The sequence below is a fragment of the Mercenaria mercenaria genome, chromosome 2, assembly GCF_021730395.1.
Source record: "Mercenaria mercenaria strain notata chromosome 2, MADL_Memer_1, whole genome shotgun sequence".
NCBI classification, from domain to species: domain Eukaryota; kingdom Metazoa; phylum Mollusca; class Bivalvia; order Venerida; family Veneridae; genus Mercenaria; species Mercenaria mercenaria.
Genome location: NC_069362.1, coordinates 108,351,922 through 108,379,846, shown reverse-complemented (window position 1 = coordinate 108,379,846; position 27,925 = coordinate 108,351,922). Strand labels below are relative to the sequence as shown.

The window sequence follows — 27,925 nt, the reverse complement described above, 5'->3', positions numbered from 1 at the left end:
GGTCCCCCGCCGAGCATTATTTCAAACATGTGCGGACACCTTGGTAGAACCGCCTACTGGCTGCAAGCATGGAAGAATGTATGATCAGTATGGACAAAAGACAATGGAAGTCAGAGGATCCACATACCTTTAACCTCTGGAAAATATCTCTGAGGGTAATAATGGAATTTGGCCATTTCAAGAAAATCTGACAATGCATGAAAAAGCTAGTGTCTACACCTTTAAGACTATTGTTTACAGATATTACTGAGTATTGGCTTAGGTGAGCTAAAAATACAAAAACACAGTAGTTGGTCATTATTTTCATTTTTAAATTATCAGTCAATAACAAAACACATAACTGTGAATATTCCTCACAAAGGAAAATTATGCTTACAGTGTATGAATCTTTCTTAATGATCTTAATGGAATGAAAACTCATGGTGACACAGATGTTTATGATGCCAAGCATAAATAAGAGTAAAACGGCATTACATACACATGTATACATATGACCCTGTATAATGAAATATAATGAAACATAAGAGGGATGGCCCAAATTTTCCAGGAATTATTCTCTGTAAGTTGTCATATAGAAACAAATCTAATGATTTTTATTTTACAAAGAAATAATACCCAAAGATAATAAAGAATGCTAGGTACATATTAACATCAATGAAGTCTAGCTACAATGAAAGGTAAAAAATATTTTACGAATACAACATATTTGTACTTGGGCAAATTGAAAAATTGAAATTGTGCAGGGTTCACTTACATAATAATTAATATCACTATAGTTACCAGCACTCAAAATTCCATTTCTTTTTACCATTCAAAGCCTTTGTGTAATTTCTTATCGAGTTCTGTTCAATACATATTATACAAGATTTAATGTTTCTTAATTATAAAGAACTTTTCCTGGAACTTCTTCACCACCCCTCACATATGTGTCTATAAGGTATCAGTTTTAACAGATGAAAAACATGTTCATGCACATACATTAGCCTGCATATCAAAATACTATGTAACATGTATGATGCGAATGTTGGATAATAACCTAGATATACAGCTATAAATCTACAACAAGCTATTAATACAAATCAATCTGACTAAATTATGTAATCTTAGTAAGGTAATGCGTAGCATTTTCATGACATGATATTAATCAAACTTAATTATAAATAAAGAGCTGTTTGTAGAACACATATGCCTCCACCCCACCCTTATGGTGGTCAGTCTTATTTCCATTGTCAAGTTCACTATGACCTTGTCCTTTGACCAACTGATTCCCAAAACAATACAGGTCATCTACTGACCACAGGCAATAATCCAATGAAGTTTGAGAATTGTAGACCAAAATTTTCTTTAATAATTGAAAAGAACCCGTTTTCAGTCTCAATGTCAATGTGACCTTGACCTTTGACCTACTGGCCCCAGAAGTAATAAGGGTCATCTACTGACCTTAGGCAATCATGGTATTTAGTTTCATGACTGCTGGCCAGTGCACCTCTATTCATTGACTTTTCAGTCACAAAATCACTGTCACCTTGACCTTTAAACTACCAACCCCCAAATAGGGGTAATCTTAAGAAATTTGATCATTGTGAGACCCAGCTTTGTCTAGTTATTGCTCTGAAACCAAAAGGTTTACCTACATACAATAAGCAAAACAATATTACCCCTTTTCTTCAAGTGGGTAGTGTGGGGTGCATAAGTTATTTTTTCAGCTGTCTTCTAGTCCTAAGCACAGCATACTGTTTCACAACTATTCCCATAGGACTCTGAATAAGGACAACTTATCAAAGTGATTTTGATACAATTATTTGGAAATGCTTTCAAATGTCCTGTTTAAACTAGAACTGTCACAAGAGTGACTTATACCCCCACCATACAGTCTTGTCACAGAGGAATGGCAACCATAAGAAATTTTAAAAATACTTAGAATAATATAAAACGTAAAAAAAAAACCTTAATACTAAAAAAAATAAATAGTTACTCGTCTTTGGAGTACTTCATCCTGGGTTTCTGTGGCACATATAAGGAATACTAGTATATGTGCCCAGGATGAGGGATGAGGTAAACAGAAAAATCTTTAATATTAGAGATACACTAAATATGAATACAAAAATATGTCTTACCGACACATGTTACCACAAGAAAATGTCTTTACTTTTTACATAGGACTAATAATAAAAAAATTAGAAAAATACCTAAAATTTTGAAAATCTAAAAATAGAATTTCTAAAAATAGACTTATTCTTGGAATTTAAGGGGACGCAACTCAGTGCAAAACTTAAAAAAAGGTTACTTCCCTTTGGCTCTAAGCCAATCAGAATGATATAAAGTGAAAATGCATCAAAATTAACCTGAAATTCTAAGTAAAAGGGGGCATTATTAATGAAAAGTTGGTGTCAGAGTTATGCACCTTGTGTCACATGATGTGGGTGATAAGGTGGAACACCTATTTAAAGTTTGAATCAAATCCATTTAGTAATAACTGAGATATAGTGAAAATGTATCAAAATTAACCTAAAATTCTAAGTAAAAGGGGGCATAATTCATGAAAAGTTGGTGTCAGAGTTATGCACCTTGAGTAACAGGATGTGGGTGATAAAGTGAAACATCTATTTTAAGTTTGAATCAAATCCATTTAGTATTAACTGAGATAATAATTTCGTGACGGGACGGGACGCGACAAAACTGACTCCTATATAGCACACCCCCCCCCCCAACATGTTTGGTGGGGGTATAATTAACAGCAAGTAGTCTCAATGGAGTTCAGTTGAGTCATATTTTATTCCAAAGAGACTACAAACAAACTCTGATTCTGTTCCATCCATGGTAGAAAATGTTGCCTATGAATTGTAAACATTGAAGGTTTTTCTATGATTTGACATTGTGTCCTAGTTTTGACCAAACATGACCAAGACTTAATTTCTTAAATACAAACATCCGAAAGTGTGTGGTCATATACAGTCTGACTAAAACTGGTCATGATTTGCAAAAGAAACAAGTCATAGATAGTAACTGTGAACAGATGGACAAAAAGACAGACAAATGATAATCACAATAGCTCAGCTCCAGCCTGTGGCTCCAGTAAGCTTAATATATAAAGTTTTATGAAAGTAGTATTTGTTTGGTTCAAGCTTGCTGAAATCTAACCCTGAGTAGTTTTAAAGGTCTATAAAACATCAAAATGTGAGATTAATGATCAAAATCAACTTTATACGTTGATATTTAGTATTTACAAAAAATGTACATATACATGTATGTGACAATTCTGTTTTTGTTATGTTGCTATAACAATCTAACTTTGTGTTAAACTGATTACATAAGGTAACACTGTAATATTAAGATTTCAGACGCATTATCTTTTATCAAATTTTCACAGAGAACATACGCCCTGCCTGGGGATTGAACTCAAGACCCTGAGTTCCGTAAATCAGTGATCTCCCTATTGAGCTAAAAAGGCGGACTTATTTAGAAGAGATATCTCCTTTATACCAGTCACACATACGATGCGGATAGCTACGTTTAGCTACGGATAGAAACGTAGTAATCCGTATCGATCCGTACCTGAGTCGTACAGACTGGTATGGATTGATACGGGTTACTACTTTAAAGTACGGCTCAGTTACGGATCGATACGGATTACTACGTTTCTATCCGTGGCTAGACGTAGTTATCCGCGCCGTATGTGTGACTGGGGTATAACATAGAGGTAGCAGCTCCTTTGAGGCGACTTTATAAGAGTTGCTGTACAATCATAAATTTTAGCAAGGGATTTTTTCCCATTTTTACTACCTATATTCATTAAGTGATTGTATTCATGAAAATAAATACTTGTGAAAGTGTTATTACTATTACAAATAACCTGTATCTCTAACAAGTTGGCTATAAATCATATTATACAATGACAACCAATTCCAGTTTTAAGTATACTTTAAGCATCTCAAAAATTACTGATTTAACAGCATAGTGTAGTGTAAAACAATTCAAATGTACAATGAAATATGACAAGTGTAAACTTGACATATTTTGTTGTGAAGAGCATTAGGATTTCATAAAACAAATTGTACATATTGATTAAAACATGTGTGAAATTCAAACCCATTTTTTGGTGTTTCTCTTTCAAAAATGATAACTTTCGAAACAAAACGTGTAAAGAAATGAAACTGACTTTGCCTCTTACAAGCCTTTTACCTGTTTGCCATTTGACATTTCAAAACGATTCACAAATGCGAATAAGTTCATGGATAAAATTGTCTGGAAGAGTGCGTTCTAGTGAACTGTAGCACATATAAATAAAAGTAATACACATAATATTATCACAGCCTGGAGAATAAGACATAACATCATCTGAACTGGTACACAGATATACTTCTTTCTGGAACATGGGTAAGATTTAAAGACTGGTACCTGAAATGGAAAAAAAAGTACCTATATGTAAGAAATAACTCATACCGTCATGTTTGACATTGTGGGAGTATAATAAAGCCATGTACTATTTTTGGTATTACACTGATGAAATAACAATTTGATGTTTATGTCATTTCAAGTATAGAAGATGTTGGTCTATAACTCATAGTGAAAAAAGGAATTTCAATGTTTTGTGTTTTTCCACATTGAATTTATTACACTGATAAAATGTGAGGATACACTATTTTATTGAACTTTTTTATTAATATAATACATTCAGTACGAAAAGACAGGCGTGTAATATCCTCTATGTACTAGTCAAGACTACAAAATGATTTTACAATAACATAAAGAGACAAAAATTCTACTTTTAGATCTAGTCAGGAATTTCTTAAGTGATATACAAGGGAATTACATGTGAAGACAGTGGATCACATGACAAAGTCTCTATCAAAACTATAAGATATAAACAAGCCCATATACTTAAAAGATATTTTCTCTTCTCTTTTAAAAATAACAGTAACTCAGTCTGTTCTATATTCAATCTCATTTTTATTTCATTGTTGTGCTTATCCAGCAAGATCAGGTTCAAAACAGATAAACAGTGACAATTTCTAAATCATAAAATAGGTCCTAAAAACTTATTTTCACAGTTTGTGAAAAAAACACCATTAATCTAGACTGTGCCTTTCACAACTTAAACAAGAGGGCCATGATGGCCCTATATCGCTCACCTCTTATCATTGCACTTGAGGACAAGAAGGTCCTCAGAAAAATGATCTAAGTCCAAAGGACAGTAACAACAAAGGGAAGAAATTTAACCAAAAAGAAAAAAAAATTCTTACAAGGTACAGATATGTCAAAACACACCTACAAATTGGGGGAACCATCCATGTTGTACCACAGAAAAGTGGTCTCGGTTTTTCCCTACGGCCAATAATAAAAAAGTTACTAAATATAAGCTATTTATAGTAACGTAAAAGGGAAGTAATTAAGAAAAAAAAATTATTGTAAGTGAAGAAAAGAAGGCTCTGCCAAATAAATCTGTTGACATAAATGAAATTTCAGATCAGTATCTTCATTAGTTACGGAGATATACCCATTTTAATTTGAAATAAAGGGAGGTAATTTGACATAAAATCAGTTCATAGTTATCTACCCTGACTGTCTCAGTCCAACTAATAACAATAATAAAATTTCAAATAAGTCCTATAAGTACTTACTGATATAAATCCATTTTGATTACAATCAGGGGAGGGTATCAGATATAAAATAACTCTGAACCTATGCTTGGATCTGATTTGTCATGGAATCCAAGAATTATTGTTGTTGAAGTTATTTTGGAAGTTTGTATCAAATAAAACCATAAATGAAGTCTCTATATGGCTGCAAAAGCAAAAATAGCCAATTTTGGACCTTTAAGGGGCCATAACTCTGGAACCCATGAAGAAATCTGGCCAGTTCAAGAAAGGAACCAAGGTCTTGTGGTGATACAAGTTGTGTGCAAGTTTGGTTAAAATCGAATCATAAATGAAGCTGCCATTGTGCAGACAAGGTCAAAATAGCTAATTTTGGCCTTTTCAGGGGCCATAACTCTGGAACCCATAATGGGATCTGGCCAGTTCAAGAAAGGAACCGGGATCTTATGGTGATACAAGTTGTGTGCAAGTTTGGTAAAAATCAAATCATAAATAAAGCTGCTACTGTGCAGACAAGGTCAAAATAGCTAATTTTGGCCCTTTCAGGGGCCATAACTCTAGAACCCATAGTGGAATCTCGCCAGTTCCAAAAAGGAACCAAGATCTTATGGTGATACAAGTTGTATGCCAGTTTGGTTAAAATCAAATCATAAATGAAGCTGCTATTGTGCAGACAAGGTCAAAATAGCTAATTTTGGCCTTTTCAGGGGCCATAACTCTGGAACCCATAATGGAATCTCACCAGTTCAAGAAAGGAACCAAGATCTTATGGTGATACAAGTTGTGTGCCAGTTTGGTAAAAATCAAATCATAAATAAAGCTGCTACTGTGCAGACAAGGTCAAAATAGCTAATTTTGGCCTTTTCAGGGGCCATAACTCTGGAACCCATAATGGAGTCTGGCCAGTTCAAGAAAGGAACCGAGATCTTATGGTGATACAAGTTGTATGCAAGTTTGGTAAAAATCAAATCATAAATAAAGTTGCTATTGTGCAGACAAGGTCAAAATAGCTAATTTTGGCCCTTTCAGGGGCCATAACTCTGGAACCCATAATGGGATCTGGCCAGTTCAAGAAAGGAACCGAGATCTTATGGTGATACAAGTTGTGTGCAAGTTTGGTTAAAATAAAATCATAAATGAAACCTCTATCGTGCAGACAAGAAATTGTGGAGGGACGACGGACTGACGACGGACAGACGACGGACGAAGGGCGATCACAAAAGCTCACCCTGTCACTATGTGACAGGTGAGCTAAAAATGCAAAATGAATATTTTCATGAAATTCTTAATATCATGAAAAGGGAACACAAATGCTCAGTTGTATATTTGAGTTCAAGGTCTTTTTAACAATTTTTCATTCATAGAACGGCAGTGTCTACTTGTAGCAATGAGCACAATGCCCAACTGTATAGTGCTGCCTACTGATATATAGGTAATTTTTCTATTAATTCATTTCAAATAATGTAAACCATTAGCCCAAAGCGTTTATTTTCTCTTGTCTATACATATCCATGATTCCTACTTATAACATGAATTGAACAGCAGTAAAAATTACCATTCAGAGCTCCTATGGTAGTAGAACCCTTCTATAGTTGCTGTAGATTTTTGGAAACAAATATAGTAAAACCCGGCAAACGATGCACCATTTATATCCTTAATTGTGTGATCAGGCACCAGAAAATGTTCCTGAAAAAAAAACAACAACAACATTTTTATGTCTTTATCTAGCAAAATTATCTAAATATTTTCAGAACCTTGAATTTTAAACATGGATGCAAAAAGCTGACTGTTGTCAAAATTGAATTTAGCTAGATGCACAGTATTAGGCCAATCAGGTTTTTAGAGGTTACATGCTGACAGGGTAGATCTAAACTTAACCCTTATCATACTGAACACGATTGATTCTGCCTTTGCGACCAGTGCAGAACATGATCAGCCTGCACATCCGTGAGGTCTAATCATGATCTGCACTGTTTGCCATTCTGTCAGTAACTTTTTTGGTGTGCACCCCTTTTAACAGTTAATGGCACTGTCCAAATTGAAAGATGGACAAGTTCATTATAAGAAATTTAGCAGGGTAAGGGTTAATATGTATGCAGCATTCTTTATTATACCATAAATAAAACCCAAAATGATCCAAACTAACAATCTGAAAACACCTGCAGGACCATAATCTTGATTCTTATACTATCTCAGATAATTTGACAGTAATCTTTTTTTTAATCACTAACGGAAAAATGTAATCTTAATTCGGACAGAAACCAATACTGTATATTTCTAATATTTTCAGTGCCTTCATCAAATTTACTCACTTCTTGTAAAATAATTTTACAACAAATTAACCTACCTTCCATCTCATAAATACAAAGTCTGTAGTTTTTAAATCTTCATAATCAAATTTATCGGAATTAAAATTTTTAAACTGGTAAAATGACAGAAACTTCCCCTGAAACAGAAACAAAATGTTTACTTATTTTATAAACATGTCGAAAAAAACATTTTAGCATTAAAATAAAACTGTTGTTTTTAGGGTTGTTTTAACAACAGAGTAAATGTGTGATAACCAGAACATATGATTGTTAAAACAACTCTTTATATAACTATGCAAGCGACATGGCGAAATGTAAGCAGATGACTGAAACATTTGGAAATTTGTACAATCACATTTGTATCTGACACATCAATCTTTTGTAATTTTTAAGGCTGTGACACATTACAATGTAATTTATTCATTCATGTATGAACAGCTTTAATAAACAGTGATAAAAACTGTTTGATATGCAGGGCATAGTTAGTCTACGTAAAAAGTATTAAAGTGGTTAATAGCATGGGAAGTAACTAAATTTTACCCAATGTTTTCTATCCACTTCTTCATCCGCATCCCATTTACGAGTTAAAAACGGATGTTTTTCACTAATTATTTCTCCATCAAAAAATGTTGTTAGGGTAGGATACTCCTCAGTGAGACCTTTTATCTTTAAATAACCACACAGGTAGGATGTGTTCATATCAACATTCTGAAAAATGAAAAAAATAATGTATAATGTTTTAAAATTCTTACACAGTAACCATGTCATCAGTTAATAGCCTAGTTAGAATAGCAGGAACTATTTTGTAGGAAGTGGCTAGAGACCTCTAGACCCAGTGTTTAAAGGATACTCAGATTTTATTGCTTTTAACCTATGTACATATTTGCGCCACATTTTAACCTAAATTGTACGACGATGCCCCAGAGGGGATTTTGTACTGTATTGGAAGAAGAAGAAGGAGGTCAGACAATCAATATATCAACTCTGCATTATATGGAACTGGAGGGAGAATGTTATAATTGACTAGTTATCATAAACTTCTGTTTCAAACTCTTAACACTTTCAATCATTTTGTATAAATATTTATGACATTATATAAAACTACAATAACTAAAAAATAAGGATTTTTGTTAGTCACTGTTAGTGTTATTTACTATAACAGTAAAACAAATCAAGAATTTATAAGAAAAATTTACAAGTGCAAAACATACTACCCCGGTAAATAAAATTTATATAAATTAGAGCTTTGTTTGGTGTAATGGATACTTAAACTTATGCAATATTGTGTTTTTTTCTGGGGATTGAAGGATTATAATAACTTTCGGTTTCTATCATGTGCGAGATACTAACATACTATAAACAATGAAAGAACCGACGGTCTGGATAATGTTTTTAAAAAAAACTTTATAAACATTAATTTCATTTTGGAAATAATAAAATTAAACTGTTTTGATAGCTAATACCCTAGGCAGTGGCTAGGGTTACGGTACCGTAATCCTAGCCTCCGATTCTAGGATTACGGAAGTTCCATATTTCTAGACAACCCTACGAGAATAGGCTAGGATTACGGAAGTATTTAAGAGGAATCAAATATATATGTTAGGACATGCATAAATGATGTTGTTAACTTACTTGTTTCACTTAAAATAGCGATTTTTTCATGTCTGCCATATTATTTCGTGTTATCGATCCGCCATTTTGGGTTAGTAAAATATAGATGGACAATTATTTATGCACTGTTGATGAATGATTATGAATGATAAAAGTTAAAATCTTCTTAATGAAAATAGTAATGTTTCAATGTTTACATAATTGTCCAACTATATCTGGGTTACATCACGAGGAGGTGCTCAGTTCATGGCCCATTTCTTTTCCTTTTCAATTTCCATAATAAATAATCGTTGTTTTTTTTTTGTTATTGTTTTTTTTTTAAATATTGTTGTAATTTTGTTTTTGTTTTCGAGTACGTTATTATTTCATAGTCGTGATTTTGCATTTTTTTCTTTCATTTTTAATTGTTCTTCTCTATTTTTTTTTCTTTTCTCTTTCTTCTTTTACTAACCCAAAATGGCGGATCGATAACACGAAATAATACGACAGGCATAAAAAGTCGCTATTAAGTTTAAAACATCATTTATGCATGTCCTAATATATATATTTGACTCCTCTTAAATACTTCCGTAATCCTAGCCTATTCTCACAGGGTTGTCTAGAAATACGGAACTTCCGTAATCCTAGAATCGGAGGCTAGGATTACGGTACCGTAACCCTAGCCACTGCCATGTTCATATCCCCTCTGTAAGTGCCATCTGCAGTAACCATATTGATTACCAGACCCCTAGAAAACACAAATATTGGTTGGGTATAAATCAGGTAACCAGACCTCAAGCCCGATGTCTACAGATCCTTTAGCAGACCCCTTGCCACTGCCTACTTCATAAGACTCTTAAGTATTAAGACCCTTCAAATTTGAACTCAAAGGGCACTACTGTACTGAATGTACAACATGTTTTTCAGAAGTGAATAAGTTTTTTTGCTATCTTGGCAAAAATGTTTATGAAATATTATAAGCATATGTTAAGCAAAAATAACCAATCTGCGTCATGATTTACCAAACGCGCTGTGCATATAACAAATCTAAGTCCGTTGGTTATCTGCGCGCAGATTTACAAATTGTTACACAGGACAGATCCGCCCTGTGCGATTTACCAAATGTGCAGCACAAATAACAGATGTAACTATAAATATCTGCGTGCAGATAGTGAACTGAGAAGTGTCAATGTTATAGGGAGATATATCGTCCATATACAGGGCTTGCCAAATCCACCCGTCCACTCGTAAATACATTATTCCTGGATCTATCAAAGGCTTCGGGTTTACCAAGTTTAGATTGGTTGCATGTAGCACATAACACTTACTGTGTTATGCTATAAAAGCATATGCCCCATTCCAAAGGATTTTAATTAATCGAAATTTTTAACACTTTAAAACGGGTAAGTTAAAACTGGCAAGCACCAATTGGGTGGGGTATCTTACCTGTAAAATAACTTCAACGTCGTAACAATTCCCTTTGCTTTTCTGATGTCCTTGAAACCTTGAACCGTTGTATAACAATGAGGTTGCAATGCCTGGTTGTTCTGCATTCAATGGTTGCGGTGGGTCAATTCTTACCGGCATTTTGGCATAAAAATACGCAAACTTTCTAGCTGTCAAGCTATCTGTTGATGCGGATATATAACGACTCCGTCCATTGGTCTAGAATTGGGACTGTCTAATTTAAGCCAATCAGAATACTCCAGACAATGTCAATTTCCAATATGGCTGCGCCCATTAGGCAGTGTTTTTTGACTTTCTGTAGAGGTTCAACAAATAAGATTTTAAGGCATTCATTGCAAAATAAACACAATGATTTCTGCCTCAGAAGACTTCTCAGTACTAGGGGTTTGTCTTTTAAAATTTCTTTTGTTTCTAATCAAAGTCGCTGCTGTGTAGCTGTTTTATGTTTGACTTTGACATTGACAATAAATTTGGAAATTGTTGGGGCTGAGTGATTGGCACACTTACAGTTCAAAGATACTTAGATGAACAAAGAAGTAGGGAGGTCAGATAGGCATAATGACACTCAAGTTTTATTCTATTTCGCATTACTACGCTTTTCAGAATTGGTAAGAGTTTGGGAAGTTTCATGCATGCAGTTGCAATCGAGATAATGTGATCTAAAAATAGTTTACCTGTAACGTCCAAAGTACAATGACAGCGACTGAAAGTAATATCTCAACAATTTCTTGTCTGCACGATAGTGGTTTCATTTATGATTTTATTTTAACCAAACCTGCACACAACTTGTATCACCATAAGATCTCGGTTCCTTTCTTGAACTGGCCAGATCCCATTATAGTTTTCAGAGTTATGGTCCCTGAAAGGGCCAAATTAGCTATTTTGACCTTGTCTGCACAATAGCAGCTTTATTTATGATTTGATTTTTACCAAACTGGCACACAACTTGTATCACCATAAGATCTTGGTTCCTTTCTACTGGCCAGATTCCGTTATGGGTTCCAGAGTTATGGCCCCTGAAAGGGCCAGAATTAGATATTTTGACCTTGTCTGCACAATAGCAGCTTCATTTATGATTTTGTTTTAACCAAACTTGCACACAGCTTGTATCACCATAAGATCTTGGTTCCTCTCTTGAACTGGCGAGATTCCTTTATGGGTTCTAAAGTTATGGCCCCTGAAATGGCCAAAATTAGCTATTTTAACCTTGTCTGCACAATAGCAGCTTCATTTATGATTTGATTTTAACCAATTTTGCACACAACTTGTATCACCACAAGGTCTTGGTTCCTTTCTTGAACTGGTCAAATTCCTTAATGGGTTCCAGAGTTATGGCCCCTTAAAGGTCCAAAATTGGCTATTTTGGCTTTTGCAGCCATATAGAGACTTCATTTATGGTTTTTCATTTATGGTTTTATTTGATAAAAACTTTCAAAATATCTTCAACAACAATAAATCTTAGATTCCATGACAAATCAGATCCAATCGTAGGTTCCAGAGTTTTATATGTGATTACCTCCCCTGATTGTAATCAAAATGGATTTATATCAGTAAGTACTTATAGGACTTATTTGAAATTTCATAATTGTCATTAGTTGGACTGAGACAATCAGGGTAGATAACTAATGACTGATTTTATGTCAAATTACCTCCCTTTATTTCAAATTAAAATGGGTATATCTCCGTAACTAATGAAGATACTGATCTGAAATTTCATTTATGTCAACAGATTTATTTGGCAGAGCCTTCTTTTGTTCACTCACAATATTTTTTTTTAATTACTTCCCTTTTGCATTACTATAAATAGTTTAATTTTAGTAACTTTTTTATTATTGGCCGTAGGGAAAAACCGAGACCACTTTTCTGTGGTACAACATGGATGGTACCTTCATAGCGAGTAAGATATGGAACAAAAAATGGCAAAGATGTTCCCCTTTGTGAAGAAAGCACCAAAGTTTGCATGAAATTACTTTAAGGTATCCCAAATCCTACAAGAGGAGGAGACACGGTATATCTGCACTTGAACCTCCTTTTAAATCAGTTTAAAAAAGGGAGGTAAAAATGTCTTGAAAATAATAATATTTTTTCCTTTAAATTGAAATTTATCTATAAAGTAATGTTTCATATGATCTAAACATGGATAACATATCACTAGCATAGCCAAACAACCATTTGGTATTGACAATATACAAAGTTTACTACAAAATACTTTTATTTCTCAAGATACATACTAAAAAGGGAGGCAATCAGATTTTACTGTATGTTTAATTTCATAACTGCGTGTGAAAAGATGTTTCTTATGAAGAAAGAATGAAAGTTTTATTATAAAGTGTTACTGGATCGGAAATGGACTACATATACGATTTGTTGACTTGAATAGACCGAAACATGAGGCCCCAAAGGGGAACTACCTTTTATTTATTTCAATTAAATATATCTACAACAATTTCAAAAATGTTAATTCATTACCTTTAACCAATTATAAACCTTGACACAATTTATTCAATTACATTTTATACACACTCAATATACATGACTCAGGAAAAATAGCATGAGGTCCTTAAAGGGGAAATTGTTAAAAATCACATTTTAAGGGCAAATTAATTTATTTCAATCGTTTAAATATCATATTTCTGAACTTAACATAAGTAAAAAACAGAATCCATGGATCAAATGTATAACATATCAAAAAAAAAGTAAAAAATATTCACATGTTTAGGTCCATGAGTTAACCTATATATCTGTATTTTTATTAGGGCAATGGATTTATATAAAAAGAGAGGCCCTTCAATTGATCATTTTTGTATGTTACATAACAGTATAATATGACATAATCAAGTTTTCAAATCAAACGACTCATCCAAAGACCCATACAATAAAAGAAACTGATATTTACACCCATTCATTAGATATCTAAGAATTGTAACAGGTTTCCCAGTACTTCTCTAATACATTTGTTTGACAAATTTATATTTCTTATACATGAATGTGTTATTGCACTGGCATTTAATTGGTTCAATGAAGTGTACATAGTGATGAAAGTCAAGTGTCATTACTGGTCAATCCAGATTCAACAGAATTAAGCAATGCAAGGGTCACAATTAAGGTATACAGACACAAAAGAGAAAACTGGCACGGAAAAAATCATGGTAGTTGCAAAATGGCGCATTCAAAGAGTCCTCCTTCTTTGCTCTGTAGAGCTTTTTTCCATCCTTTTTTACATTTTGTTTGCTGAAATCACATAACAGATCTATCCTTGACATGTAGGAAGCATTTTTGCAATAATATGATAGCATGACAGATTTATTATGGAAATGTAGGTCATACAATTTGGGGTATCATTTTTAGTTGATATTGTAGTTGGTTTGTTTGACTGAAGTACATGACTCCCATTCAGGGTTGTAGTAATGCTAATGCTAATGGTAATGCATTAGTAATGCATTATTTTTTTCAAATAATGCCAAGTAATGATTAATGCCACAATTTTAGCATTGAAAATAATGCTAATTTAATGCCAAAGTAAGTAATGCTAATGCTAATGCTTAGCATTACTTAGGCATTATTTTTTGTATCACTGGAAAAAAAATAATACACATGTATGCTGTTATTTATACAGGTTATAGCAGTTCTCTAATAGATTTTTGTTTGATTTTAATAAACTGTCTGATGATATAATTACCTTTGTCAATGTACACCTGAAAGATTTTGAAAAATACATTTAAAACCTTGGTCAACTCCAAGGTGCATATTTATAATAGCCATAGAAGTGTGACATAATTAGATTTGTCACCCAAAATATCAAACAGAATCTATTATCTTTTACACCTTTTTATCAATTAACACTATGCCACTGATAGTGATGTTTAAGACCTGTTTAAGGCAGCTAGCTTTTACATGTCATGTTAAATTAGGCTGTTAGGGAGCCATTAAACAGGTACTTGACTTTCTCTAACAATTTAAATGCTCATGCATGTTGTACTTCCAACATTAGGTATTTTTTTTTTTTATAAAGTAATGGTAAAAGAAAAAAATCAGATATAATACAAGGAAGTCATACACGTATTTAACTACTCATGTAGACGACCTAGACCTAGGTAAACTAAAATGATTTAATGAAAAACAGTGTATGTGATAATAACATGCAATGATTCTCAAAAAGTAATGGTAATGCTAATGCTAATGCACCCTATGTAATGCTAATTTAATGCATTATTTTGATAAAAATGAGTAATGCTGATGCTAATTTAATGCCATCTTTTTCCAAGTAATGCTAATTTAATGCATTACTATTGCAAGTAATTATTAACAACCCTGCTCCCATTTGATGTTTTTTCAGCACTGACAATATTCTTTAAGAAAATGTAAAAATGTAAGCTACAGACATTTAAAACGGGTCCTGCTCTGTGCTGTAGCCATTTGAAATTTGTCAACTTTATCTAGAATAAAGAAGGCCAGCTATTTAGTATGTCCATACCTTAATGTCTCTCCACAAACATGGCTTTATATATAAATATTAGAAATGTGAACATCAGGTAATTTAGATGTTTTCATGCTGTCTATTTCCTTTAGGAACTTGAATTTTATCTGGCACCATTTACTGACTTACAGCTTGCTACCTTTGTCCATAACACGACCATGTATTGTTCCAAAAGTTTGAAGTCACAACATGTGGTGCAGTAACTGGTATGCGAAATGGTACACATTTGTTTATCGTAAATGCATAAAAACAAAACCACAAAGGCATATGTTACGAGCAACCAACACTGATACACACTGCTACTTTCTATAGTAAAACAGTTTGCTAGTTGTTAGCTGTAGCTTCATTTGGCCGTTTCAAACAGTTCTGGTACATGCTGACTAATTCCGTAGTAAGCCGTCTTTTTGGCATAAAAACAAGGACAAAAATCCAACAGGAAAAGACACATGAAAGAACGTAGACTTAAAGCTAACATTCTTTATAATGCATTATCTGGTTGTGATACAGTCTTAATACGTTTGCAGAAATATCAAAATGAAGCCAGAGAATATATTTTCTTAAGCAATTAGACGTACTGAAAGCACCCCCTGAGAGATGTTCACGTATGTAGCAAACATCATTGTATCAAGCAGGTTGTAGACAGGCATTTATAGCATACATTGACATTGCTAATCCTGTCAACTAGAAATGGTCAAGAGAACTGGTACTTTGCTTTAATTATGTAATACACTTCATAATTAGCTGCTATAAGTTAAAGGAAACTGATCAATGCAACTACAAGAATACATACAAAGGCAGATATAAATGTATCAAGCCAATCCTGTGTACTTAGACATTTTGAAGACATATGTGCTTGAGAGTGAAATACTGGCAAACCTATTACAGTTTTAGTTAAATATTGAAAGGGTTGTTTAGGGTAACCTGATTTCAACTTTTGTAAGTTCACAAAAAATGTTTGGGACATTACCTTAAACAAGCAATTATTCTAGGACTTATAACTGCACTACTGAGAGGTATTCCTAACACTGTACTGGACAAAGAGCACATATCAGCTATGATTATAACTAGGACGGCTAGTATATTTTAAGGAGACATTGTTTATAAACTAATCAATTAATCTTTACCTTAAAAAAATTACGTCTAACTCTATTTGGTATGACCCTCTTTATTTCTGTATCATATTTTCATCTTAAACTATTTTTATATGTAACTATTTGCGTTCTTGGGGTGTCTGCAGTAAATCACTGCACTTTAGAAATGTTTATAGTTATAAGCTCTGTAGAGGGGTTCAGTGAGAGAGACCGTCTAGTGGTAAAGGTGTTGTCAGATTAATAGGAAGGTCATTGGTTCAAACCGTACAAAGGTTAATCTATCCTACAATACCAGTGCTATTTTCAAGAAATCGGAATTTAGACTGATTCTACAACTTGAAATCTTTATCTAATTCAAATAAATTAGTATTGAATATAGTATAAATTACTAATAAATACAACAATACATTTAGTTCACATTCCATTTTCTTTTGTTGTAAAGAAAGCATTAGGATGATCGTATGCTTTAGCTTGAAGTCATTAATTGTCTTGAAAAACATATAAATTATGTTTTGTATAATACGTTTTACATGAATTTAAATTAGGTATTGAATTACAAGAAAAACACAAAATAACCCCTTCTATAGCTGCTCTTTTGAATGCTTAATAATATGCATAGGGAAATCAAACTATCGGTACCCTATGTAAGTATAAGTACTGTAAAATCGATTATATGAATTACAGTATATAGTACTACGTATATGTGAACTTGTTTTATAAAATACCCTTAATGAACCTCAAAATGTAAAGAATGTTTGAATAATATTTTGATATAATTAAATACTAAAATTAGTTTTGTTTACCTGAGTGATATAATATTCACACTTAAAAATAAAGTCATCCTGTAAATGAAATTTTTAAACAATTTTCCCCCTTTTAGGGCCTCACCTATGTCATTTTTTAGTGTCCTATATATCAAATGTGTATAAAATGTAACTAAATAAATATTATGTTAATAATAGTTACTTATTTTGGTTTTAAATTAACCTTTTGGACATTGCTTTCAAAAATATATGATTAAAATAAATAAAATATAGGTCCTTTTTTGGGGCCTCATTTTAAGCTAATTGAGGTTAGCGAACTGTGTGTCTCCTCCTTTTTTTGAATTCAGCATACTTCAGAATAGTTACATACAAAGTTTGGTGCTTTCTTCACAAAAGGAAACATTTTTTTCCTATAACCTACTCACTATCAAGTTTAAGGTGCATTTTGACATACCTGTACCTTGTAAGAATTGTTTTTTCTTTTTAATTAAATTTCTTCCCTTTGTTGTTCCTGTCCTTTGGACTTAAATATTTTTACTGAGGACCTTCTTGTCCTCAAGTGCAATGATAATAGGTGAGCGATATAGGGCCATCATGGCCCTCTTGTTTGTATTTGTAATATTTTGCTACATTGGCAAATGGCAGAGGAAGCCCTGCAACATTTTCAGTTAGTAAATGACAGAAGTACAAAATCATGTATGTACAATATATGCAAGTATTTCACCAATTCACATTAAAAAAAGGATGGAGCCAGGCTAGGCATTGATGACTAAAAATAATTAAAAAAGCTATCATTTTGGTCGAATTGCTCTTTTAATATTTACATTTATCAGATGACATTGTGTCAAATATTCATGCTAGAACTATGTCAGATATATATATCAGATTGCACTACTGAAGTATACTTCCCACACACCCTCTAAAAATTTTGGGTTTCCCCAAATGTAAAATTTTGGCTCTGCCCTGGTAAGATAGTTTCTTTCACTATAAAAGCACACAGTCACAGTAATTAAAAAAAATCTTTGAAGTAAAAATTTTTTTGTTCAAACCAAAGATCTATAAAAATAAGTATACTTAATTCTTTGTTCAAACTGTATGTATGATTTCATCAGAAAGTACTTGTAATAAATGTATAAAGGTTTTATGTCCATATCTTTGTCGTACCAAGGACATTAAAATGGCACTTGGCACCCAGTATTTAAAAGTTGTATCAGAGGTAAACATTTGTTGCTAGATACCTAGTTGGCAGCACATTAGAGTAAAAGAAGCAAATATCTCTGATTGCTGCTACCTATATATTGACCATCTGTTTCAGTAAGTTTATTAGGGTTGAAAGATTGATTGTATCATTTCATCTTTTCATTGTCTTAAAATTCTGTTAAGTTGAATAGTCATTTTTAGCTCGACTATTCGAAGAATAGGGGAGCTATCCTACTCGCGTCAGCCTGAGCTTAAGCGTTAGCGTGAGCGTCACACAAATGTTAAAGTTTGCGTACCACCCCAAATATTTTCAAAGTCCATTGAGATATTGCTTTCATATTTTGCATACTTGTTTACCATCATGACCCCAGTCTGTAAAAAGAAGGAGGCAAATCTATCAAGCATTTTGACTGAATTATGGCCCCTTTTGACTTAGAATATGCTTATTGTAATGTTAAAATTTGCGTACCACCCCAAATATTTTCAAAGTCCATTGAGATATTGCTTTCGTATTTTGCATACTTGTTTACAATCATGACCCCAGTCTGTAAAAAGGAGGAGGCAACTCTATCAAGCAATTTAACTGAATTATGGCCCCTTTTCGACTTAGAATATGCTTATTGTAATGTTAAAGTTTTGCTCATAGCTTATATTATTCTATCAAGCACTGAGAATAGTCGAGCGCGCTGTCAACTGACAGCTCTTGTATTTTTATATTTTTACAGAACTGAAAAAGTTTTACAAGAACGCAACAGTATCTCAGTACGAAGGTATGTTTAATTTATAAACAACAATAATATATACCAAAGTGTACGTGAATAATTTTCTACACTTGATTGATGCATAATTTCAGTGCATATGCATGCATGAATGTCTGTTTTTGTAAACATAAACAGACTGTACAATATGATATCACTCATAATATTTCTAGATGTAAAAGAAGTTCAAATTTCATATACAATTAAATGTTACACTGCCTCGGATGCATTCCGGTTAAATTGTACATAATTAAGAACTGTTTTGAAATTATGTTGATTGTGACAGGATGGTTTGAAATCAACTTGGATCAGAGAAAATTACGCACACCAGGAGGGAATCTTTTCCGAGTACCGAATGAAGAGCTTGCTTTAGCTGTTGCCACAGAATGGAATGGACAAAAGAAAGTTGTACAGAGACATAGCATGCATTTGGTACAACTGCTTTGAACTATCCTTTTTTTCTTCTCTGAATTATGTTATTGTAAAAGGTCTAGCAACCCAGGTTTTGAAAAAATACATGAATACAACATCTCCAACCCCACTACACTGCTCAGTTTGACTTATGAAACAAAGTCCTCCCTTTGATTTTTTTTAAAACATATTCTCTCAAATGGATAATTATCTCCTCAAAAATTATCAATTTATATGCCATTGGTGAAGACCCCAGTGGTCGCGTAGTGTTTGAATTGTCCATCTGTCTGTCCCTGTCAGTTTGTCTTCTTTCGTACTCAGCTCCTCCTACAGTTTCCATCCAATTGGAATGAAACTTAGTATACATCATTACCGGTAACTGATTCCATCCAGTTGAAATGAAACTTGGTGTACATCATCAACATGAAGTAGACATGTGTATATTTTTGGAACTGTCAAATCCAGTTACTTTTTCTGTAGTTATGGTCCTTTCATTGACTTTATCATATGCCTTTTTTGGAAATACAGATGTATCATGTGATTGTGCATGTGTCCATCCATCTGTCTGTAAATCCATCATATTTCTTGTCTGGAGCATAACTTAATAACAATTCAAGGTATTAACTGGTATTGACTTCAAACTTGGCATATTGGTAGGTGGCAATGAGACGATGTGGAGAGCGCATTTACTTGGTCAATAGGTCAATAGTCTGGGTCAAAAATGAGTTTAAAAGTCGAATTTGTCCTTTTTTGTGTCCCAAGCACAATTTCTAAACAATTTAAGAGTACAATGTTAGTGTAGAAATACAGACATTTAGTATTATTGAATACAATGAGAATGGAAAAGACAGAATTCACACATTCACTGTAATATGTAATTTTGAAAAGAAAAATAAAAAACAAAAAAAAATTTGTAGAACTTTTATATAAGAATTTGTGTGACTTTCAGACATCGCTATGCAACACAGCTCTAGACAACCCGATGCATAAATCTCGTGATGATCTGATCAGAGGTATCATTCACTTCTTGGAAACAGACACAGTCAGGTATTCTCTTTCAATCATTTATTGGCCCTTGGTTTAAGGTAATGACACAAAGTTTGTAGACCAGTCTCAAAATGGGATCCTGCAATTGGTGCTGATTGGTAGATTTTATGACTGAGCTCAGAATCAACCAATCATATGCTAGAATATCAAGACTGGTCCCTTAATTTGGTTTATAATTTCCTAATTTGGATAAATTTTAGAATTTAAATTTTTGTTTTAAACTTTGAACTTGGAGTATAAAACAGTTCAAGCTAATTCTTGGGAATGGAATTACAACTTCTGGGCATGAAAACAAATTTAGGAAAGTCAAATTTATGATTTTCTATGCATTGCATTATCAGTTCAATGGTTTATGAAGAACCTGAATTTGATACAAAGATCAAATTCACAGTTTAATATCATTTAAAGGTATTCTGGTACTTAATACAGATCTAGTTTACTATTTAAATTTTTGAGAATTTTGTTATTTATCTTGGGTCAGCCCCTTTAAAATTTGATTTACAGGTAATGTACAGGAAAGCAATAACTATGTTAACTGTTTTGTTATGTTCATGTTGCAGTTACAGAGTGACAGAACCTGAGGCATTGTATGCTTTACAGAATAAAGAATGGGATCCAGTTATACAATGGGTAGAAAATAGGTATGTAAGTATAGAATAGACTATATGTGTGAACATGTCTAATTGATGTATACCCAAGCACAGCCAGGATATATGATATCAAACAGATCCAGCCACAAGTTTGTCTATCCAGCTTAGCTCATGTGACATAAAAACTAATATAAAAATATCACTCAAAACTGTTTCGTGCATTCTACAGAAATTAAGGTTTTATTGTTATCTGCTATTTTTGTAAGAGAAATATTTCATTTTTGTACTGTTAGCATTTATTTGCCAGTAGCTGATATGAAAGTATGCATGTTTGTATGATTTGCCAAAATTTGCTGGTAATATTGGATTTACTAATGTATACATAACATCTGCAGAGTTTTTTTTTCTCTGTTCTTTTAAATGCAACCTTTTAATTTTAACATATTACAAAGATAAGAAATTTTATCAGTATATATAAAAGTGACTCATTCACACATTTAGCTGAAATTTTCTTTCATAAATTGACAAAATATGGGTATGGTAAAGCTGGTCAGTGGTAGAAACTGCTTGACAATAGATATTTGCAAGGTATTTGAGTGAATAACCAAACACTTTGTGCAAAAGAAGCCATTGTAACATTATTAGAATAATGGAGAAAATCAACATTCCTCTTGTCATTTTACCAAAATCTTAAAACTAATTTTCACTAACTTTATCATTTTCAGTGTCATACATACATTCTATGCCAAACTTGACGGAAATTAGCATGTTGAAATTCACCCCAAATGTGTATGAGAAGCTTTAAAATGTACTGATAACAATATATTTTGAATATGCCAGTACTGATGTATTTGTAACTTTAATAACTTTATAAAATGTTATTTTATGCTGTATATTTGATGAGACTTGAATAAATTCCACATTTGACATGTATATTTATTATAAACCTGATGTACTGCAGGTATGAGATAGAGGTACCAGTAGCCGAAAGTATTATGTCCAGTCCAGACCTTGCTCCTGACACAGTACACAAGTTGACACGACATATGCAGTCACAGAATGACTGGGCTCTTTTCGGTAATCTTTTGGATCTGATTTGTTAATACTGGTACCTGTATAAAGTGGTTGAACAAAATTTATTATACCCTCAGCTACAAAGTATATGGGGCTATAGTGGAGTCATGCATGTTTGTTGGTTCGTCAGTAATTCCTGCCCGCTCAGTATTTTCTAAACAGCAGGAAAGTTTTTCATAAAACTTGCATCAAATATTTACCTCATCAAGAATACATGCAGAGCCCATAACCCAGGTCATTAGGTCACACCTGGAGGTCAAAGATCAAATGATAGTTTTAAATCATGTCTACTCTATATCTCATAAATTGATTGGAAGATTTTTCTTAAAACTAGAATCAATTCATTCCCTCATCAAGATGACATGCAGAGTGCACAACCCATGTCAGTCAGTCCAAGCTCAAGGTCACACTTGGCGATCAAAGCTTAACTTCGTGTCAGCTCCTTATATTCTTAACTGCTAAGAAGATTGTCATAAAACTAGCATCAAGTATTTACCTCATCCAGACGATTTGCAAATTGCACAACCAAGATCACTAAGTCCAAGGTCAAGGTCATACTTGGAGGTCGTGATCCAGGTCACTTTAGACCTAGTTCACTGTCACACATAGTGGCCAAAGATTAAATAGCTTAAATTTGTGTCTATTCCATATTTTCTAAACCACAAGAATGAATTTCATAAACTCAGTTGCTTACTTCAAGATGAAACGCAGAGTGCATAAGCCAGGTAAGTTGGTTCAAGATCAAGGTCACATTTGAAGGTCAAAGGCCATGGTAACAAGATTTTACTTTTCTTGTATCAAAGCAGCCTTTTGGGGTATCAATCACCTTAGTGACAGCTCTAGTTATCATCAGAATTACAATATGACTGGATTTTAATTTTTGAAGATACACTGAATGGGAATTTTATTTGTTAAGTAAAATTTGATTTTGTGGATTGATGCAACCATAACATCTACAAACATAGTTCCCTACAGATATTAATGTATTCAAAATATTAAGTGGATGTTTGTTTTTTATGCTCGAGTCTCTTCATCAGCCAATAAATATGTGGACTCTATTAGATTATTCTTTTCATCCTAACATTTTAGCTCACCTGAATCTTAGGGTGCATAGGGTGGACCACTTACTGTCTGTTCATGGAAATTTTAAAAATCTTCTTGCTGAAAGTGCTTGCCCAGTTTAAAAACAATTCTGCACAAATACAGCTTTGGTGCCAGGATTGTCCATATTATTGGATTTGTCCTAAAATATGGTCATTTGTGCTAAAAATAGATAAATCTTCAAACAACGTCTCCTGAGCCATTGGTCTGATTTTAAAATGATTTCACAGAAATGTTCCTTGGGTGACCCTCGTCCAAGATTGCTCAAATTATTTTGATTCATAAAAAGACATGGCCGCTAAGGAACATGGTAAGTTTTTCTTATATGTATAATAGAATTATGGATAAAACTTCAAAAATCTTCACATAAGAAACTGCTGGCTGATTTTGAAATAATTTCACAGGGATATTCTTTGGATGACCATCTGTCAAGGGACAAGGGTTTCTCAATTTAAACTTAAAACAAATGATCTTGGTAGAACTTTACCAAGATTGTTCAAATTATTCCAATTTATTGAACAAAAATGGCAGCTAGAGCATGTAACAGAAAATCAAAACAACATCTACCCCTTAACTGTTTGGATTTTGAAATGAATTGTTACAGCCATTGATCTTTAAAAAAAACTTGGCTTCCTGGGTGGGTCTCATTTTCCCTATATGGCTCTATAGAAAACTTTGTCAATCTAGTCCTCTGAATCAATAGTCAGTTTTCAAATTAATTTTGCAAAAATGTTCCATTGATGACATGTGAAATGCAGGTGAGCTGAGCAAATAAGAGTCATCATGCCCCTCTTGTTCTTTCTATGTACAAATGTACATGTATTTCTAAAATATTTCAACTGTAAGGGATTTTAGAATTTGTAATATCTGAATATTTCCAAAATGAGATCTTACAGTTTTCCCGATTATCATAATTTGGTGCAACTTGAACATGATCTTTTAAAATCATCAACATAATTTTCAGGTTACAGTTATGCTACAGAAGCAATTAAGTCTTTAGTGTTAGTGCTTGCCCTGATGGACAAATGTATATCAGTAGAACGGTGTGTTGAATTGTCCAGGCTGGAACAAGATTTTCAGGTAAATTTTGCAGCAATCTGAATAATGTTTACAGTACCGACATACTTAAGCTCTATTTTCATTGAATACTGTAAAATCATTTAATTTCATGGGCATGAAATTTCGTGGTTCTGGTCAAAATGGTAATTTCGTGAGGATATGAATTCGTGGATTTCAACATTAAAACATAAAATGAATGGGAATTTTACTTGTTCATTGGGATTAAATTTTATGGATTGACTCAACCATAAAATCCACGAAAATTAGTCCCCCACGAATATTAATGATTTCACAGTAATCTGAATTAAAGACAGTGGTTTGAATCAAATATGACTATGTTCATTGGATTAAACTTGTATCTACCAGTATTTTGTTTTTAGCACATAGTGTTCAAGGATGAGTACATCTGTCCTCATCCTGTCAACAATTCCAGTATTCTAACACAGTCAACAGCAGTTGCTATATAAACATACAGCAAACAACTTATGTGTCATTCTATGATAAAATGCTAAGCACTTATGATTTAATTATTATGCATCCAAACTTCTGTCAATATATTAATAACTGATAAATCTTTAGAGCGTAGTTCTTATTTCTCAGTAAAGATATTTGTGTTCAAACCTTATGAGGAATATTCATGAAACTTTGTATATGGCTGCAATGCCTCCATCGAGATTGATTATAGGCAAGAAGGCTAAGGTTACACCAGGGTTAGAGTCATTGAATTAGTTATATAAAGATCAAGATTGATTTTATGCAAGAAGGTTAAGGTTACACCAGAGTTAGGGTCCTTGAATTAGTTATATAAAGATCAAGATTGATTTTATGCAAGAAGGCTAAGGTTACACCAGAGTTAGGGTCCTTGAATTAGTTATATAAAGATCAAGATTGATTTTATGCAAGAAGGCTAAGGTTACACCAGAGTTAGGGTCCTTGAATTAGTTATATAAAGATCAAGATTGATTTTATGCAAGAAGGTTAAGGTTACACCAGAGTTAGGGTCCTTGAATTAGTTATATAAAGATCAAGATTGATTTTATGCAAGAAGGCTAAGGTTACACCAGAGTTAGGGTCCTTGAATTAGTTATATAAAGATCAAGATTGATTTTATGCAAGAAGGTTAAGGTTACACCAGAGTTAGGGTCCTTGAATTAGTTAATAAAGATCAAGATTGATTTTATGCAAGAAGGCTAAGGTTACACCAGAGTTAGGGTCCTTGAATTAGTTATATAAAGATCAAGATTGATTTTATGCAAGAAGGTTAAGGTTACACCAGAGTTAGGGTCCTTGAATTAGTTATATAAAGATCAAGATTGATTTTATGTAAGAAGGCTAAGGTTACACCAGAGTTAGGGTCCTTGAATTAGTTATATAAAGATCAAGATTGATTTTATGCAAGAAGGCTAAGGTTACACCAGAGTTAGGGTCCTTGAATTAGTTATATAAAGATCAAGATTGATTTTATGCAAAAGGGTAAGGTTACACTACAGTTTGGGCCCTTGAATTAGTTATAAAGATCAATGTTGATTTTAGGTAAGAAGTTTAAGGTTACACTACAATCAGGGCCCTTTAATTAGTGACAAAGTTTGTCATTTTTAGCTCCACTGTTCTAAATTTTTCAGATAGTAGAGCTATTGTAATCACCTTTTTATCACTGTTGGCGTCAGCTTCACAAAGTTTTGCATGTAAGCAGGTTTCTCAGAAATAACTAGGCCAAACGCTTTCAAACTTCACATGTCTTTGGCATCATGACCGCCCAGGACAGGTTACATAGCTCTAGCTTTTATTTTATCTAAATTATGTCCCTTTTTAACTTAGAATTTCAGGTTTAAGTTTTGCATGTAAGCAGGTTTATAATATCCAGTCACAATATCTTTGACAAGTAGTAAAGCTATTGTCCTTGAAATTGTCATAATTGCCAGATTTCACATTTTTAACACTTTAGTAGCCATATTTCTTGAGTAGTGTTCATAGTCGCTAAATCTCAGATTTAAAAATGGGCAAGATTCCTGAAGTAAAAGTTACTATCTTATTTCATATTGTAAACCTATGAGAGGCCATATTTCTAGAGCAATTTTTATGAAACTTGCATAGAATATATATGGACACAAGATCTCTGACAGCTGAGAAAACTGGGAAGATTGCTTGGAAGCAATAGAATTGTATCCCTTGAATTTGTGAATATTGCTATTTCAACACCTTAAACACATTTCTTGACGAGTTATCACAAAACATTATGTATATGCCCAAAAGATCTCTGATGAAAATTTAAATGGGCCATATTACTTCAGTTACAGTAGAGTTATGACACTTAGTCAAAATTACCATATTTTTATATCGTTTTCACATAAGAGACCACTTATGTATGCAACTCATATTGAACTGTCACAATTGGATTAAAGAAATTAGTATTAAGGTGAGCAATAGCGGGCATCTTTACCTTCTTGTTCTATTGTGTTTCTTAGAATTTAAATTCAGCATTCTTAACATATTACTACTAACATGTTACATACAGTTAAGGTAAAAACCTTTTCTGAAAGAATCAGTAGCAGAATATTTTAATGAGGAAGAGAAAATTCCTATGCTTATTTATTTATCTATATAAATGTTCATTTCAGATTGAGAAATGGGGTAATGTAGAATGGTACCATGATATCGATATTCTAGAACTGAGAGGCAGACTGGCAGCATCGGCATTGTTCGTCCACTGGTCAAATGAAACTGCATCTAAAAGAAGCCATGCAAAATTAACTTCTAAATTGTTCTGAATAAATATTTATATGTCCTGTGAGGCTTTGCTTTTCCTTTGAAAATGATATGCCTAGGATAATATACACAGAATAGTCTTAAATGAGCAACTTTATCCTTGAACTCAAATATAGCAAGCCTTGCTAAGCACATGTTGCATAGGTGGAGAATGAATGTCTGGTTTGAGAATTAAAATAGTAACCACTTGATGACAGTTTAGAGCTTTCTCTGCTAATGAAGTAAGTCTGTTTTGTTCAGTAATAAGTTTTTATCAGTCTGTTAATTACCTTGATGCATGGAAAGGGGCATGACCAGCCTTCATGTTATTAAAAGGTCATTCTTGTAGTTAAAAGGGGGTAGAAATACCAGCTTTAAAAAAAAAAAAAAGACAAGGAGACAATCTCAAAGAATTTACACACTGATGAGATTTTTACTGACTGCAAGAGGTCAGAAGTCCATAACCTAAACCATTTCGTTAAGGAGGGGTTTCAGTTTATTTATTTGGGTTTTACGGCGCACCAACACAGTATAGGTTATATGGCGCCAAACAGGACTACAAATTTTGGTTCCACATCTCATTTACATCGAAATAAAAACATGAGGTATGGAATCAAAATTTGCATACCTGCTGGAATCACACAG

General features: G+C 33.1%; 2 protein-coding genes across 2 annotated transcripts; one reads left to right on the top strand and one right to left on the bottom strand.

The window, feature by feature from the left end:
- Window positions 1–290: 290 nt before the first annotated feature.
- LOC123564861 (glucose-induced degradation protein 4 homolog) lies at window positions 291–11,158 on the bottom strand. The gene is made up of 5 exons (XM_045358750.2): window positions 10,943–11,158; window positions 8,447–8,614; window positions 7,945–8,043; window positions 7,153–7,283; window positions 291–4,398 (listed from the first exon to the last, which is right to left on the bottom strand). Exons 1-5 carry the CDS (start codon window positions 11,081–11,083, stop codon window positions 4,335–4,337), a joined length of 603 nt encoding a protein of 200 aa, XP_045214685.1. The 5' UTR covers window positions 11,084–11,158; the 3' UTR covers window positions 291–4,334.
- Window positions 11,159–11,192: 34 nt separating this feature from the next.
- On the top strand, window positions 11,193–27,321 carry LOC123564860 (ATP synthase mitochondrial F1 complex assembly factor 2-like). The gene is made up of 8 exons (XM_045358749.2): window positions 11,193–11,347; window positions 19,221–19,265; window positions 19,540–19,685; window positions 20,614–20,711; window positions 21,272–21,352; window positions 22,263–22,378; window positions 24,441–24,556; window positions 27,154–27,321. Exons 1-8 carry the CDS (start codon window positions 11,209–11,211, stop codon window positions 27,301–27,303), a joined length of 891 nt encoding a protein of 296 aa, XP_045214684.2. The 5' UTR covers window positions 11,193–11,208; the 3' UTR covers window positions 27,304–27,321.
- The last annotated feature ends 604 nt before the right edge of the window (window positions 27,322–27,925 follow it).